Below are 18,731 nucleotides of genomic sequence, written 5' to 3'. Positions count from 1 at the left end.
CAAGAACATAACCTGGTCGGAGCAGGTTTGAGATGCAGCGTAAATTGCCATGGCAGCATACCTTGGTTAAAACCTATCCACCTTTCGTAGTACGGGTTAATCGGGAAGTTACGCCACACGTGATCAAGTTACTCTCGAAGTTACCCAGATAAGCCAGAAACCCCGCTTCGTAGTACAGGCCCCTGATCTGGCCGCTATTTATTTTTTGATTTCTTAAAAGATTGAGCTTAGTCTGGTGAAAGCCAGACTAGCCATGGACCTCAGTTACACAAAGGGAACATGAATCAGCCTATATTTGCACGAACAATAACGGACAACAGCTCTTCAACTTTGGCCCGTTAAAATGTGTATGAACAGTCTAGCGACGCATTTCATCAAGGCCCATTTGGACATGTCAGTTATTTGCACCACTGGTTAGATGTAAAACAGCATTTCGTTTCAGACTACTGTTACTTAATTTGTGCATTAACAATAACGTTTTAGACTACTGTTACTTAATTTGTGCATTGACAATAAAGTATCACATGAACTAAAGAAATCTTATGTAGAAGAAGAAACATTCACAAAAAATCCATCCATCCAAAAATGACCTTTGTTTTTGATAGCTGTTGAAAACGGCATGTAACTGACAGAGATGTTTTTGTTTATAAATAAATAAATAAATGAATGAATAAATAAATAACATTATGCTGATACCTTTTGATTTCCCCAAATACAATGTAGCGTACAGGTGAAACAGCATATTGCTCGACGTCAGTAGCCTATGCCTCGATCTAAATGAGTACACTGTAAACCCGAACGTCCAAAGTAATTAAATATATTAAGTAGTGCATACTCAAAGTTTTAGACAAAGTTCTACTAACTTAATTATGTCAAGTTGGTGTAACTTGTTCTTCCTTTTTGAGTTATTTTAACTAATATTTTTTGATTAAATTCAACTGTTTTGTGTTTTATGTAAGTATAACTTAAAAACATTACTTAAGTACAACTTAAGAGGAATAAGTAATTACTCATTCTTCCTTTTTGAGTTAACTTAACTGATCATTTTTGATTAAATGAAACTATTTTGAGTTTAAGTAAGTATAACTTAAAAACACTATTTAAGGACAACTTAAGAGAAATAAGTAATTACTTATTCTTCCTTTTTGAGTAAACGTAACTGATCATTTTTGATTAAATGGAACTATTTTGAGTAAAAGTAAGTGTAACTTAAAAACATTAGTTACGTACAACTTAAGAGGAATAAGTCATTACATATTCTTCCTTTTTGAGTAATTTTAACTGATCATTTTTGATCATTTTTGATAAACTATTTAAATAGGCCTACAACTTAATAGAAATAAGTAATTTCATGTTCCACTTTTGTGAGTAGGCCTAGCCTATGGTTTCAACTAAACCTTTTTGATTAAATGTAGCCTAACTATGATGTGTAAAAGAAAGAGGAACTTTAAAACATAACTTAAGTAAAACATTTTTTTAAAAAGCACATAGATATCAGATATAGATACATGCTCAAATACAGTAAAATCTCGAAGTGCTACGCCAAATAAGTAAAATCGATCACAAAGAAATCCAATCATATTAAAACCATATAGGCCTAACAGTTTGATCTCAAAAGCATTAGACTTTTTGTGGGGAAACTAATCTGGGTACCTAGAAGTTTACATGCACTAACGGAAGAACATTTAAAAAAAAAAAAAAAATCTAGTATGTTTATTAAACATGAAACTCTGGTGAGAAGTGTTTCCCAGTCGACATACTTACAAGTCCAGCCCCCTCGCCGCAATTGGCTATTGAAAAGAGTTATGTTTAAAATCAGAGAATCCCCACCTGATCCCCACCCCCGGAATCCAGCCGTTTTTTTCTAGCTTCCAGATTGCCTAGTCGAGCAAAGCGGGCGGGAAGCAACTTCAAACAAACAAGAGCCAACAGAAAGCCTCAGCAAGAAGTCACCGACTTCGTGGAGTAGTCTGCATCATTACACTTGCCACTTACTGTAAGTTTTGAATGTTATTATTAGTTTACTTTTACTTATTTTATTGTTAACGTGTTTGTCACAGAGAGCGTAGACCTTCTCAAAGTTACTTAGCACGACCACTAACGTTAGCGCGAGGCGATGCAACTCTCCTGCCAAACAGATGAGAGGTAGCTAAGTTAGGCTTTACTTTATTGTAACCCAAGGGGAAATTCGACAAATTACACACTCTAGCAGCACAACTAGTGGGCTAGCACTAGCTGCTACCAGACTCAAAATAATTTGACGACGGATGAATCTAGCCACGCGCTCATCCCCGCGCTAATGTGTTGTTAACAAATGTGTAATTAGCAATACAGACACCTCGTATGTAATAGTTTTGTCGATAGAAACGTTCAATAGTTTACCGCTAAGGTACAATATTAAAATAGCATCGATGAGCATGCTCGAACTGAGTTCCTACACTGCACGTTCACATTTTTTCGTAGCTTCTATGGACGTTAGTTTTTAAATTCTGAGTGAGCAGGTGCAGTGAGCATCTAGATCAGTGATCCTCACCATTTTTGCCACAAGAGCCACATTGGCAGTGCAAAATCAAAAGGAGAGCCACTTTTACGACAACATACTAATTCACCTTTGCAAATGTGCATTTCTACATAATTGGACATCCCACAAAAAAAGAAATAGCACAGCTATATACAGCCAAGGCTTAACTTCCAGCCAACTTCCTTTCACCTTCATTATTTGGGTGAAGGGAGAAGTATAATTCAGATGTTTGCGTTTTTGTAGTGCAGTGTTGTATGTTTATGAAGCACATTTGAAAAAATATATTGGCTGTGTTACCACAGCCTACAGTGGGTCCCTTTTAGAAATAGCCACTTCATTCGAGCTTTCCGTGATTCACGCAGCTGCATGAAATGTATACAGTAGAAGTCAAAACTCTTTATGCATCACTATACGCATTTAGCAAAGCAAAGTAGTTATGATGCATCATAAAACTGACAAGTGAGTAGGCAGATCTTGACATATTTATAATGCATTATTCAGATTGAAATTATAATCATTCATAATTAGCTGTCATAATGCATCATGAAGTTGGTTATGACGATTTGTGAATACAGATGGTAATAATGAGCATTACAATGCTTTATAGACACCTTATAAAACATTATGAATGCATTCATAGGGCGTTATAAATACAACCTTCATAGAAAGTGTTACCGCATTTAAAAAAAACTTGTTCTAAACTTGTTCTTTGCCTTTTAGGTTGCTGGTCCAAGAATGATCTGGAACTGTAAGTTGTGCACAGCTTCTTTCACTTCCAGAATAGAGTTATTTAGACACTACAGGCTGCAGCATAGCCACTACTCTACAATCAGCCCTCTTCCATGCCTCTACACAGACTGCATATGTACATTTCAGACACTTAGTGCATTGAGTACTCATTTGTCAAGATATCACACAGCACAACCTATCAGTTCCAAAGAGCAGAGTCAGGGGCCTGTGGTATTTAAATGCCCTTTATGCACATATCAGCAAACCTTTTCTAAAGCAGATGTGTTCAGTCATCTCAGAAAGCATTTAAAAAATCATGAAACAGTGATGTGCCCATATAAGGATTGTAGCTATCGCACAAATGTGTACTCCTCATTCAATTCTCATAAAAGTAGGGAACACCAAGCAGGTCTTGAGTCAGACTTTCAAACTGATATTGTCAGCGAGCTTCCCTACAATCTTCATGCCAATATTTCTGAGGAAGCTAGTGATTTGCATGAGGAATGCCCTGGCCCAAGCAGAGAAGTGGGGGAGGATAATCAGTGTGACACTGGCAGTCTAAGAAATCAACTAAAATGTATCTTCCTTGTTCCTTAAGATGCAGGCTATCCTTCACGTCTCAAATACAGCTACTCAGGAAATAGTAGACCACTTGAATCAGATATTTTCCTTATCTGAGCCGTTGATCAAAGAGGCAGTTAGTGATGTACTGCAAAGAAATGGTCACAGTATTGCAGAACCTACACTGAGTGAAGTTGTTGCCGCTGTCATGGACTGCAATGTCCTGTCTACATCAACCTGTAAAGGTGCAGAGTTGAGTTCATACAAGCGCAGAAAAACGTTTATTGAGCGCAACTATCCTTGTGTAATGCCAGTGGAGTACCAATTGGAGGAACCTGGACATACCAGCATGTACGTTCCTATTCTTTCAATGATTCAAGAGTTGTTTAAAAACACAGACATTCTTAGTAAGATTACTGAAACAAATACTGCATCTGATCAATATGTATCATGCTCCAATGGCTCTCATTTCCTTGAAAATGAGTTGCTGTCAACAGGGGATCTCAACCTTCCACTCCAGCTATATATTGATGACCTTGAAATTTGCAATCCGCTTGGCACATCGCGCAAAATTCACAAATTTTGCGCTGTATATTGGGTCCTCGCTAATGTGCCACCAAAATACAGATCAGCATTACATACTATACAGCTAGCACTACTGGTAAAAGTGACAGATGTCCGTAAGTATGGATATGCAGCTGTACTTGCTCCATTGCTGCATGATATTCATACTCTGGAAAAAGATGGTGTCTTCATCGAAAGAGTGGGTCAGAATGTCAAAGGCACAGTCTTTTGTGTTTCTTCAGACAATTTGGCTGCTCATGGATTAGGGGGCTTTGTAGAGTCATTTAGAACAGGCCATGTTTGCAGATTCTGTGTGGGCTCCGTTGAACAGTTTCAAGTAGCTGAAGTCAGAGAGGGAAAGTTTCCTCAGAGAACCAAAGCTAGCCATGACCTACATGTTCAAACTGTGCAAGAAAGTGACACTTTGAGAAGCCACTTTGGTGTTAAAGGTGGCTGTGCCTTGCAAGAATCCCTGAGTTACTTCCATACAATCACAGGGTTTCCTCCTGATATACTACATGATCTTCTGGAAGGTATCGTTCCCATGGAGCTTTCTCTTTGTATTAAAGAGATGATCCGGCTGAAGTACTTCAGTTTGGAGTACTTGAACAACAAGATTACGTCATTCCCATATCAGCACACTGATAAAGTGGATAGACCTCAGCCACTTCCCAAAACGTTTCTTTCTCGAGGAACGATTGGAGGTAATGGTCATGAAAATGCCACTCTGCTCCGACTTTTTCCATTGCTTGTTAGCAGTGTAGTACCAGAAGGTGATAAGGCATGGGCTGTTTTGATGGAGCTGAAAGAGGTGGTAGAGTTAGCATTGTGCCCATCATTTACAGATGAGACCTTAGACTATTTTGAGTGCAAAATCAGTGATCATAGACAGGCACTTCTTGAGGTTTTCCCTGAGGTTAGGCTCCGTCCTAAACACCATTTTGTGGAGCACTATCCTGCTCTAGTCAAGTGCTTTGGGCACCTGCTGCACGTTTGGACCATGCGTTTTGAGGCCAAGCACCGCTTTTTCAAAAGAGTGGTGCATGACGCTCAAAACTTCAAAAATATTTTGAAGACAATGGCAATCCGACACCAACACATGATGGCATATCATCTTGCTGCACCATCATTTTTCAGGCCAAAAACTCAGGCATCCAGCATTGAATCTGTTCTGGTTTCAGCTCTACCAGAGGTTGCTCAAGTGCACATTAGAGAACAAACAACTAGTGATACAATCTACAAGACATCAAATGTGACTGTTGATGGCACAGACTATGTCTGTGGAATGTTTCTGTCTGTAGGAGTCAGCGGTGGACTGTCAACATTTTGCAAAATAGAACAGATCTTCCTTGTAAATCACAATGTATCTTTTCTCTGTTGTGATTATGACTCCTGGTATGTAGAACATCTACGGTCCTATGAGCTGACAACTGCAAACACAAGCCTGTCGATCCACCTGCAGTCTGGTCTGAATGATGCAGTCCCTCTTCCAGCATACAAGATAGGCGGCTCGCTACTGCTAACCCTGAAGCGGTTCATTCAAGTGAGACAGAACTAAGGTAATAATGGTTATTTTATGTATCAGTTATTGTGTCTTTATTCACTCTCTGGAATTAAGCAATTTACACTTAGGTACATAAGTATTTGGACACATGCTAAAGTTGACTAAAAAAAGTAATAAAAAAGTCATTTAAGAAATCCTTCTTATCCTGATAGTCATCTAGGCCTCTGGAATTAAAATAACCCCACACTATCACATATCCATCACCATACCTAGAGATTGGCATGGTTCTTTTCAGCTTGCCAAATAGCTTGCCAATTATGGTTTCTCAATGCAAATCAAACCAGCTAATAGGCTAACTGAACTAAAACCATGCCAATCTCTAGGTATGGTGATGGGTATGTGATGGTGTAAAGATATTTTAATTATAGAGGCCGAAGTGACTTATCAGGATGCATAGTATCCTGGATCCAACTGGCTAAGAAAAATAGAAATTTCAAAGTCTCTATGGCAATTTAAACAGGCATCCAAATACTTATGGCCCATGTGTGTTAAGGAAGAACATTTTATTTATTTACAATACATTATTCATTCACAACAAAAAATGGTGTCGTTGAAGGTTGGATTTTTCCTCATTTTATGAATTAAGGCATTAAGATATTCCTAAAGGATGTTTTTTTAATTACTCTTTTTAGTCAACTTTGGTGTGTTTCCAAATACTTATGTACCTAACTGTATATGGTATTCTGTAACAACCTGATTTTGTCTTTTCATTAGCACAATGGCAGCTGCATCCCCTGAACCAATGATTCTACGTGTTGTTCAACCAGACCAGGCTAGAAAATTAAAACTCAGCTCACGACCAGCCTCTGTTGATGCACTGATCAATATTCTAAAAGAACAGCTGGACATTGACCTTGACTTTGATTTACTTTATGAAGATCCAGACTTCGATGGAAAACTTACATCCCTGAACGACATTGAGGAATTGCCACAAAAAGCAGTTGTGCACATTTCACTTTCACAAGACTCCAGCTCTCTGCTTTCAGATGTGTCCTCTCCAGAGCGTCTCAGCAGGTGGCCTACGGGACCTTTTCCAGTTCCCACCTTTGATTTTGATGTTGAGGTGGAACTTAGAGATGGGAATGCGGAATATGAGAAGAACCACACACCCCTTAAAGTGACAAGAGACCTAAAGCATGACATTTTAGAAAAGCTTGCATCTACTATATATGGTTTTAAGGCTTACCCAAGTGATGAAGACATTGCAATGGCTGCTGAGGCTCTTGTAGCCAAACATCCCTGCCTGAAGGAAGCAGGATCTGAGACTGGCTGGAATGGATGGAAATGCAACCTCAAGTTCAAAATGGGCAATTACAGGATCAAGATGAGGCGTGCTGGCTGTCAGGAGGTCCTGCACAGTGAGTCTCCTAAGTCACTAACAGATTCTACTGTGTTAGCAGAAAGGAAGAGCTGGAGAACACTGCAGATTAGTCTTTTATTTCGTGCAAACAAATAGGAAATGACGTCAGTCATTTTCTATTTGCTTGCACGAAATAAAGATAAAGTTGTAGTGTGCTCCAGCTCTTCCTTCCTACAAGCACTGTCCTACTGTGAAGCACCTGTCCGCTGCTAGAGGAGTGCCCCTCTCAATCTAGATTCTACTGTGTATTATGTAGACAGTTCATCAAAATACTAACATGTTTTAGGACCTACCTTTATTTAGTCCAACCATATATTTTTAGTATATGGCCTGTTTTCTTTCTCCTCACTATGAAGGAACTGTATTGGCGTTGTATTCAAAGTAATAAGATGTAAAGTAAAACATTTTCCTGCAAATGCCCTTTAGCTTGGTTTCAGTCTCACACCACTTAGACTATCTGTTAATTTGGCTAATTTATGTGTGCAGAACCTGGATCTTATGTTTTTCACCTTTTACAATGAGACCCAGCTCTCCCTTACTGGATTTCAACAGCACTTGGTTGAAGAAAGATAAATGGTATGTCATCTGTTCTGTTCCATGTGTTAGTTTGTGATAAGTATCTCTTTCATTTATTAAGGACGAGTCTGATAAACCAGTGGGCCTCCTTGCGGTCATCAGTGACCATGACGCAGTCTAAAGTCCAGTTCACTACCAACCTGTGAGAGTCTCTGTCGTCATTGAAAGTGATGCCGGTGTCAGCCTCCCCAGACTTGGCGACGCCTTCCTGGTAATCTTTGGACTGATCTATGCACTACACCTCAGCTATCCCAAAGCACTGACCAACACTTTGAATTTATTCAAAAGATTTCACTTTGTTTTTTAAAGAAGGCTGCAGGGTTACCAGACTAGTTCCGTTTTTCTTTTGTCTGCTTACTGTAATGCCTACTAAGTTACTGCACTACTCTACAGGTGTTAAGCTAATAGGCCCAAAAAACACAATATGCATTGGTTCTCATTAAAGTGATGGTTTGGACTAAAATTCACCCTAGGTTAATTGCACCGTGACAACCAGTCAAAAACATTGGCACTAAGGTAACATGTATATCTGGTAAATTACACCACTAATAATTCCTGGAATGTTACCACACTTCTTCAGTAGTACACATGGGGTCTGTACTTGTGAACCAAGGCATTGGAATGTTTGTAAGTATACCTTTTGTTAAAAATAGCACTTGCCTACTAGTTTCTGATCTTATGCTGCTAGCTACCGTTGTGCACTGCTTTTACTCACTTTTTCTGAAACAAGGAAGTGGTGTCTGCGCAGCGGAAGATAGCAGTAGCAGAGAGAAGAAACTATCAGGGAAGTGCTATTTTTAATAAAAATCTGATATACTTACGAACTTTCCAATGCCTCGGTTTATGATGACTTATGGACCCCAGGTGTACTACTGAAGAAGTGTGGTAACATTCCAGGCATTATTAGTGGGGTAATTTACTAGATATATGCGTTACATTAACGCCAATACTAACCTAATCAGCGACTAGACCTAACACGAATGTTCGACCATTGCTAAAAAAAAAAAAAAAAAAACTTATGAGGGGGTATTATCGTGCAATTAACCTAGGGTTAATTTGACTCCAAACCATCGCTTTAATATAATGCTGAAATAAGGCTACTGTTTTTGTATGCTTTATTGTTTTTCTCAACTGTGGGCTGCGCAAGGTGACTCAAATTACACTGCATTTGAGGGGTTATACATTTGCATGTTAAACATTTAAAATAACTGTTCTTGAAGTCTATAGAATTTGTGATTTCTTCTAAATTACTGCCCTGTTGCCCTACTCAGGAATTAAGCCAAAAGCACACTGGTGTTCTTTTAAAGCTGCAACGAAATATATATATATATATATATATATAAATATATATATATATATATATATATATATATATATATATATATATATATATATATATATATTTATTTTTTTTGTTATTAATTGTTAGAAATGGGTGATGAATATCTTCCCTTTGGCCTTAAGTGAGGAGGAACATATTTTGGAAAAGTATATGTTTTCTATTTTAATTTATAAATGTTTATTTATTTTTCTATTTAATTTTAACATTGCAGTGTGAAAAGGGAGCAGGCAAGAATAATAAATAAACACTGTGTTAAGTTAACATGAAAATGGTGTGGTTGTGAAATTATTTTCTTTAAGTTCTGTGAACTTATTCCAGTTGACTGGAAACTGGTAAGTTATATTAACTGTAAATATTTAAGTTGAGCTAAATGAGCACTTTAATTTAACTCTTATCAAAAGGTACAAGTGGAAATCATCCTACCTTTTAAGTTCTGGAAAATGTGGACTTTTAAGTTAGTCAACTTAAAACAATTAAGACAATCGATTGCCTTATTTTCTTTGAGTTCTGTGAACTTATTCCAGTTGATTTGAAAACTGGAAACTTATGTCATATTAACTGAAAATAATTGAGTTGCCTAAACTGAACATTGTAAGTCATATTAACTGAAAATAATTGAGTTGCCTAAACTGAACATTGTAAGTCATACTAACTGCAAATATTTGAGTTGAGCTAAATGAGCACTTTAATTTAACTGTTCTTAAAGGCTACAAGTTGCAATTCATCCAACCTTTTAAGTTCTGGAAAATGTGGACTTTTAAGTTAGTCAACTTAAAACAATTAAGGCAATCGATTGCCTTAATTTTTTTGAGTTCTGGGAACTTATTCGGGTTTACAGTGTACACAGCTACCCTTTAGATACCCTTTGCTAAATTTTACTCAAGTACAAGTAAAAGTACAGCAGCAGACCTCTCAAGTCTCACGCATTGAGCGTGAGACACGCATTTCAATGACTTCACACGCCACACATGGCATTTCTCACTCCGAGAAATTATTAACTTGCCCGCACAGAAATTTCTAAAGGTACCCCCGCCCCCCCAAAACAAAAAAAATCTTTAGCCTTCTTAGATACTGAAATAGTGATGAATAGCCTGTGTTTGTTAATTAATTGTCTCTACTCAGCACACCAAATAAGGAAGGCCTATAGTTAGAAATTGTGGTAGTTTGGTCTTTATGTAGCCTTGGCAAATAGCCATCTAGTAGGCTAGTCCTGAATAATATGCACATGAAATGACACTTGTTAAACTCACCTCAACGTTTTGCAATCATTTAACCCATTTTAAAAGTACATGAGTAGCCTACATTTTCTAAATATTGCATTACTACTGCCACAGTGCTTACAGTACAGAAATGTCCTACATGGAGTTATGAAAATTGTTAAAGTTAATACCTTGGAGAATGTAAAATGAATTGGAAGTAAAATCAAGTAATTTTCATCTTTTTACCATGTTGCCAGGGATGGGCAGTATTTCTAATACATGTATTTAAAATACGCGTTTCAAATACAAAATACTATTGTGTAATTGAAACACTTAAAGCGAAAACTATCATTAACTTAATTGAAATAGTCTGGCGAGGTGGGGCCACAGGTTGGCAAATTACTAATTTTCGTGTACATATTATGCTGCAGCTGTTGCCTATAGAACTTCTCTGGTCCTACCATGCCAGTGACGTCACTGAAACTGGCAGCGTTCTAATACTAACAAACGCAATTTTGGTGTTGCTTAAAAAAGGCTACGTATTGTGTACGTATTTAGTGTCATTTATTTTTAATTGTCATAATCAACACATTATCAATGTTGATTATTTCAGTTCAGTTCATCTTTAAGCTAAACAGACACCAGTGTGAAAAGAAACAAACAGTCAGCGATACATTACAAACAACATACCATATAATCACATTAATATAGTATTGACCCCATATAAAATAAAGATAGCCCCAACCCCCCTTTTCGCTGGCCGTTGGAGCTCGGTGGTGCACAAGTGGCAGCTCTATGAGCTGCAGGCAGGACAGCAACCGCTGAACGGCCCTCCAACTTGCCGGTGATCCAACGAGGGAACGTGTGTGTGTGTGTCAGTGTAAGTGTGGGTTCAAGTTACTCACGATCCACCGTCCCGACCTGGCGAATCAGCTCGCAGCCAGGGTTGCCAGATTGGGCGGTTTCCCGTGCACGTGCCCCCCTAGGATTGTTCTAAATCACAGGTGTCAGACTCAAGTTTAACTCAAGCCTTTAGCCTACATTTGGGGTAGGCCTATGAAAATATTTTTTGTGTAGCCAGTTGGCCCACCAGTTATGAACGCACTGCCTCTGCAAAGAGTCGACACCCCTGTTCTATAATCAATGCGATTTTCATCTAATGTTATACATGAATATGCATGTATGTTGCTATTATAAATAATTGAAATGTTGTGCATTAGGCTATTTTGTATGTTCATATATCCACTCAATGTTTTTATGTTAGGCTAGCCTACTGAATACTTTTGTTCCAAGCGTCTATTGACACAAAACAGACAGATTAATAGTCTTAGCCTATTGCATTATTTTCCGTAACATAAGCTTATAGAATAATAGTCTGACGTCCGTGTAGCCTACTTTTGCGTTCATTTGATTGAATATTGTTTCTGAAATTGGATAGGCTAAGTCGAAAAATGGGTCATTTTAAAGCTTGTTAATGATTTCAATGTGTTTAAATGAGAAACAAGCAAAAGCAAATTTGGGCGGTTTTTTGTGCATTCTCGCGGTTTTTGACGAGGTTTTGGGCTGGAAAACCTTGCTGGCATCTGGCAACACTGCTCGCAGCCGACCCTGGGGTTGATTACTGCTCAGTCGTCCTCAAAGCTAGCCGTTAGCAGTCGCAGCCAGTGGTGGCTCTCTGGTGGGCCCAGCACCAGAGAACAGAATGCGCCCCTGCAGCGTTGGCTAGCGGCAGTGAGATGCGACCTCAAACAAGGATCCTCGACGTCAGCAGTGTAGCGGCAGGAGATGTCCGTGAGGGTTGTCGACCTCCGGTGGGCCCAGCACCGGAGGAAGAAAACGAGTCCCGACAAGTATCAGGCCAGTCCCTGAGGTGAAATAGCTAAGGCGGCAGCAGCTATCTGCCCCCTAGCTAGCCGTCTGCCTTAGCTTGCCAACAGCCCAAAAAACGCGAGCTTCTAAATGTCAACACTGTCTCAACACAGCAGTGGACAGAATAACAGTGATCCTGAGACCTCCGACAAAACGTGATATACAGATACAGATCGCAGTGGGCATAGCACTACACACCAGAATGGCATTGATGGAGTAGCCTATCAAAAACGGGACTTCGCTCCTCTGAACTCTGACTGGGACTGCACTCTCAGCTCTCCTGAGGCGTTCGAATGTTCAGAGAGCTCACCATTTCGCGGGCATTCAACATTTATAAATTATCATTGGACGATATAAAATTCAAATAAAAACCCTAACAAAAATTAAACAGTGTGGTGATAACCACTATAAACATATTTTACAGGTGCTTACATATAGATCAATCATACAATTGCAAGCGACCATATACCACAGCGGGCTTTATTAACGTCCTCATTCTCCTACCTTAAAACTTTAGGCTACCCTCGAACTCGTCTGCTGCCCAAACGTAAGCCAGGAACCATAGGCTACCTTCTTGGTTCTCTGCCTCCTTTTTTTGTATTTTCTATCCTCCGTTTATGTTCTTTTTTCTAGCTACCAGATTTGTTAACAGACATTTCCCCCTTATAGTTTAGCCTACCGAGAACAGAATCTCTTGATCTCACGTCTTGACACTTGCAGATGGGCTAACGTAGCCTAGGCTACTATTCCCCACTGGGGATGGGGAACTTTTGATACATTTTTTAAAATAAATAGTTATCAGCAATAAGTAACAAGCAACACGTGCTGCTTGCGAGAGCTGGCCTTGCACGCATCTTCACAGATCTGAATAGGCCTAATCATATGATGGACACTGCAATCAATGACAATCATGTTTTCAATTTAATACAATTGATTACGAAATCATACAGCAAAATAAGGCTATCACTCGGGGTCGGGGAAAGAATACAGGCAGAAAAGAGACGGGACTAAACGTCCGGAAGAAGTTGAACAAATTGTTCAAAACCCAATGCAAAGTAAGCTAGCCTATGATATGACAAAACTATTTGTATTTGTAAGATATAGCTACTGAAATATATATATGGGCCTATTAACATTGTTTGTCTCCCCCTCCATGCAGGTCGATCGCACAAATAAAAAAAAATAGTGAAAAAACCTATAGAAATAAATAGGATACTAGGTCTCTTTGAATGGAGACCTGTGTCTGTTTTATATTATGATATAAATTTATATTATGATCTCTCTTTTTACATCTTGTTACTTCATTGTTTCTGTAATCTCGGCTTCATTGAAAATGAGGGCTTCCCTCAATGACCCTCCGAGAATAAATAGATAGATAGATAGATAGATAGATACTTTATTGATCCCCAGGGGAAATTCAAGTATTCAAATAGGAGGAAATTCAAAATAAAGGTTGAATGAATGAATTATAGCATTATTAATATTATTATCACGCCCACTAAACTTCTTCCAGACAGGCTACATTGACAACATTAAAAGCCTACAGTGATTTTCTCCGTGGGTGCAGCACACAGTAGCCTAGGCTAGATCATTTTGGTGAGGTTTCAGAACGGAGCAGCGTAGTTCGGACTCCGTGGTCCCAATATGGCCGCCGCGCCGATTTCATGGAGGCTTCAGGTTTGTGACGTAGTTGCTCTATCCAGTGTTCTTTATAGATCAGTGCCTCTGATCGCGAGAAGCATAGACATAATATACATAGACGCCGCATTGGCTGCTGGAAACAAGAAATGCGGCCGCCATCTTGGACCGGTCATACTCCTCGTTGCGTTGCAGCAGAAGACACAAGATGACAGCACTGTGCAGCATGTTCCTTCTCAAATCGGCGGACCATACTCGGGGGATTTACTTTTCACAAGTAAGATTTAACATAACCGTACTATTGGTTGTATTTTGTGAATAGAATATTACCAGAGAGCTGAGAAGGAGCAATCTGTGATATTACTGTATGAAAATCGTAGCCATCTAGCTAGGCTATGTTTACTCGGTGTTCACCCGGCTATGAACTGAGACTTGATAAGTCATATTCCATAACACTGACTTAGATTACAACTGACACAAGAAGGCTATTGTAGAAATAAATCATACTAGATTTGGCCGGCGAATTTTACACAAGTGGCATAGACTAGCCTATTGGGCAATCGCTAGCTGCTACTTGTAGCCTAAGTGTGTTGGTGTGTAGTGTGTAGCCTCACTATTTCCTGAATAAAGTAACGTTTCAATAGCTCAACTTCTTTATTTATCAAGTAGCTTAGCCAGACAAGCTACACTTTTCTTGTCATGTGAAATTAGCACAATTTCAAGTAGCTTCCTATGTAGTGAACTAGCCTACTGCTGTGTTTGTGTTAGGCTACTAATACATTTGACTGGGTTGTAGTTTTGTGTAGTGTTTTATTCATGGCAGAGTAACTGATAGTTTAGCTCACTAAAATTTCGAAGTAGCTTGCCCAACACTGTATTATTCACATGTCATTTACCCTAACAAGAATAAGATGCCTCTCAAATTCCTTTTCATTCATTTATTTATTATTTTGTATCTCTCCAGAACAACTGCCTTGTTCAAGAAGACTGTGAATGAACTGAACGGTCTCCTCACACCCCTGGAACTGAGGAAGGTGCTCTTCATTGCAGTACTGCAGGGCATCTGCTACACTGTGACTGAATGTTTGATTTATGAGCTCCACCTTCATCACCTGCATTCGCCACTCTGTGTCCTATTTTCCCATCGTCTGGTTGACTCAGTGCTTTGAGCGGCTTGTCATGTCACATATCAAAGCCATTCTCCCCCCCACCCTGGACCCCTTCCAGTTTGCATACCGAGCCAAGCGGTCTACAGAGGATGCAATCTGCTCTGCCCTCCACCCAGCCCTCACCCACCTGGAAAAAAGAGACTCATATGTGAGATTGCTGTTTATAGACTTCAGTTCTGCATTCAACACCATAATACCACAACAACTCATCTGCAAACTTGACAAACTGGGACTCAGTACCTACCTCTGCAACTGGCTACTGGACTTCCTCTGTCAGAGGCCCCAAGTAGTACGTGTTGGCAACAATACCTCAAGCAGCATCACACTGAGCACAGGGGCCCCCCAAGGCTGCGTGCTCAGTCCGCTGCTCTTCACCCTGCTGACGCATGACTGCACTGCAACCTACAGCAACAATCACATAGTGAAATTTGCTGACGACACAACTCTGGTGGGTCTCATCACCAAGGGCGACGAGACTAAATACAGGTTGGAGGTCGACCATCTGACCACGTGGTGCAGGGACAACAACCTCCTGCTGAACGTCAGCAAGACCAAAGAGATTGTTGTTGACTTCCGGAGAGGTCACACCCAACACCTGCCACTGACCATCGACGGTGCTGTGGTGGAGAGAGCGAGCAGCACCAAATTCCTGGGGGTGCACATCAGTGAAGACCTCTCCTGGACCACCAACACTGCATCACTGGCGAAGAGAGCTCAGCGCCGCCTGTACTTCCTGCGGAAACTCAGGCGAGCAAGTGCTCCACCAGCCATCATGACCACATTCTACCGAGGCACCATTGAGAGCATCCTCTCCAGCTGTATCGCTGTGTGGGGCGGAAGCTGCACTGAATACAACAGGAAAGCCCTGCAGCGCATAGTGAACACAGCTGGAAGGATCATTGGTGCTTCACTCCCCTCCCTGAAGGACATTTACACCACCCACCTCACCCGCAAGGCGACCAAAATTGTGAGTGATGCAAGTCACCCCGCTCACAATCTGTTTGATCTACTGCCCTCTGGGAAGAGGTACAGAAGCCTGCGCTCCCGCACTACCAGACTCACCAACAGCTTCATACACCAAGCTGTAAGGATGCTGAACTCTCTCCCTCCTCTCCCCCCTCCACCCTCAGCTACATAACATCCTGGACATTGGACCCACAATGGCCGCCTGCACTACTCCACTTGCACACTTGCACACTTGTACACTTTACAACTTGGTGTTGTTGTCCTGAAAACACAACACTTCTGCTGCTCTTACATAACTTGCACCACTATGCCACTTTCTTTATTACTTAGGTCAAACAGAACTACCCAAGCCTTTTATTGGCCTGACTTTGCACTAGTATTTTATTGACAATTTCAACCAAATTTTGCTGCTCTTATTTTTTCATTATTATATGTGCCCTCTTATTTACTTATTTACTTACTTTTTTGTTTACTTGAATGTTATGTTTGTCTGTGGACTTAAATTGGAAAAATATGTCTTGTCTTCACCGTGGGATAGTGAGAAACGTAATTTCGATCTCTTTGTATGTCTGGAACATGTGAAGAAATTGACAATAAAGCTGACTTTGACTTTGACCTTTGACTTTGACTCAGTCCTCTTTTATGGAGTTTACCCAGTTTACTATGCCATCTTATTTGCCCACCTGCTGTCTGAAGCACTTTTGTTCTCAGCCAAAGTGTACCCAAGCAATTTTAGCAAGGTGGGAACATACAAAATGACATGCACCAGTTGTCGAAATCATAGAACCAACTGCATGACGGTAACTCTGTCTTACTGAGCCTGTGAAGACACTCCCTGATTCTTTACTGATTGCAATGAACGGGTTGATCTTAGCAGTTTCTAAAATGTTTCTTAATTCCTTTTTATTTAATCTCTTCATTGGGGCTGGAACCTTTCTGTGAACTGTAAATAACAGATGCTGTTGATGAACCCATTGACACTGTACAAGTGACAAGTCACCTTTTTGTCTTGAATTGATGAACTGTTACACTTACTATGCCAAACCAATGTCTGTTTTTAAGGATCAGAAACAAACCTACAAACTTGCACTTTTCAATATTTATGGAACTTGTCTAACAAATGCTGTTGATATTGAACCCAGTTGCTCCATTTCCTTTATGCCACACCAATGTCTGTTCATCACTTTATTTTTGATGGCACTGAACTGAAAATGTTAATGGATTTTTTTCTGTAAATTTAACTCATTAAAACTTGTATCAAACCAGTTTTTGTCTATGCTGTCAAACGTGGATTAGTTATGTTCCCAGTTTTTATATTGGATGTCATCACTTTATAATATATCATATATCAGAATATTCTATTACTGTTAAGCCCACTATGAATATTAAAATACACACAACCATGTTTCCTGTATCATACAGCTTTTCTACTGGGAGGTTTACAACTTATTCTGAGTCAATTTACCCAAGTTTGTCACTAAACCACATAGGCCTACTTGGAATACCCCTCAGATGTCTGAATGGCACTGATCTCACTTAAATGTTTATGGAACCTTTCTGTGGACTGTGAATAATGCTGTTGATGGAACTTTTCTGTCAACTGTGAACTATATTTAACTCATTAAACTTGTATCAAACTAGTTTTGTCTATGCTGTCAAACATGGATTATGTTCCCAGTTTTGATATCGGACGTCAGGTCACTTTATATCATATATCAGAATATTCTATTACTGTTAAACCCACTATGAATATTAAAATACGCTAAATCATGTGTCCTGTATCATAGCTACATGTATGACCTTTGCAGCAAAAAAAACCGCGTGAGAATCTGTTCGGTATTCAGTGAGATATGATTAATTAAGTGCGCTGACAGCTCATCTCACCGGCCAAACAGATTACACTGAGTGGAGTGGATGACCGGTCCAAGATGGCGGCTCCAAATCTCGTCAGCGCTAGTAAGGAGTAGCGGTCGATGCGGCGTCTATGTATATTATGTCTATGGCGAGAAGGGTCTGTCTGCGTCCTGCAAGATGGAGGCGTAACTTGTAGAAGGCGTAACTTGTAGAAGGAGGCGTGTCTTGTACTTTTCTAAATCGCGGTTCACGCAAGATCTTCCTCTTTCGTGGTTATCAATGTTCACGCGAGCTCGCGTGAATATTCGAAGGCAAAGTTAGAAGCAAGTTAGAAGTGAAGATGATGTCGGTAAGTAGGTAAAAGTAAAAGAAGATGATGTCGGTAAGTGAAGTGGACAATAATGAATGTTTTGTTTTTACTTAGCTTAATGAACTCTAGATCTGGGGCAGACTACTTGTGGTTGTGCTACTGTTTAACATTATTTACGAATTGTTCAACCGCCTTCTACTGTTTAACGTTGGAAGAAACATCAGGTTGGTGCCCGCTGCATTTAGCTGACGCTTTACTCGAAACAACTACTTTCAATCATCTATGAATTATTTCAGGACCAGGCCCTCAAGAGCTACTTCATATAAGCTGTCTGAATGAACGCATCTTAAAAGCGAACAAAAAAGCGTAGCCTATATAGTGGCGGGAAACCTGTGGTATCAGAACACAGTAACGTTAGCTGCTAGACCGGAGTTTTAGGCGACCACAAGTGTTGAAAGGTTTTTCGACTATTTGCTCCGTTAAAGCAATAATAACATAAAATAAGAAAG

At 39.8% G+C, this 18,731-nt stretch overlaps 1 protein-coding gene across 2 annotated transcripts; it reads left to right on the top strand.

The window, feature by feature from the left end:
• Positions 1-1,846: 1,846 nt before the first annotated feature.
• LOC121713541 lies at positions 1,847-9,187 on the top strand. 2 transcript variants are annotated; one of them, XM_042098224.1, is made up of 5 exons: positions 1,847-1,996; positions 3,242-3,269; positions 5,779-5,934; positions 6,654-7,297; positions 7,937-9,187. In XM_042098224.1, the coding sequence occupies exons 4-5, from the start codon at positions 6,658-6,660 to the stop codon at positions 7,945-7,947; spliced, it is 651 nt and encodes a 216-aa protein (XP_041954158.1). In that variant the 5' UTR covers positions 1,847-1,996; positions 3,242-3,269; positions 5,779-5,934; positions 6,654-6,657; the 3' UTR covers positions 7,948-9,187. The 2 variants fall into 2 exon arrangements, 1 of the variants encoding a protein (XP_041954158.1); XR_006032846.1 differs by having other exon boundaries at positions 3,242-5,934.
• The last annotated feature ends 9,544 nt before the right edge of the window (positions 9,188-18,731 follow it).

The sequence above is a fragment of the Alosa sapidissima genome, chromosome 7 (genome assembly GCF_018492685.1).
Source record: "Alosa sapidissima isolate fAloSap1 chromosome 7, fAloSap1.pri, whole genome shotgun sequence".
Lineage (NCBI taxonomy): Eukaryota > Metazoa > Chordata > Actinopteri > Clupeiformes > Clupeidae > Alosa > Alosa sapidissima.
The sequence above is the reverse complement of the archived record's forward strand: the minus strand, read 5'-3'. Positions and strand labels throughout refer to the sequence as shown.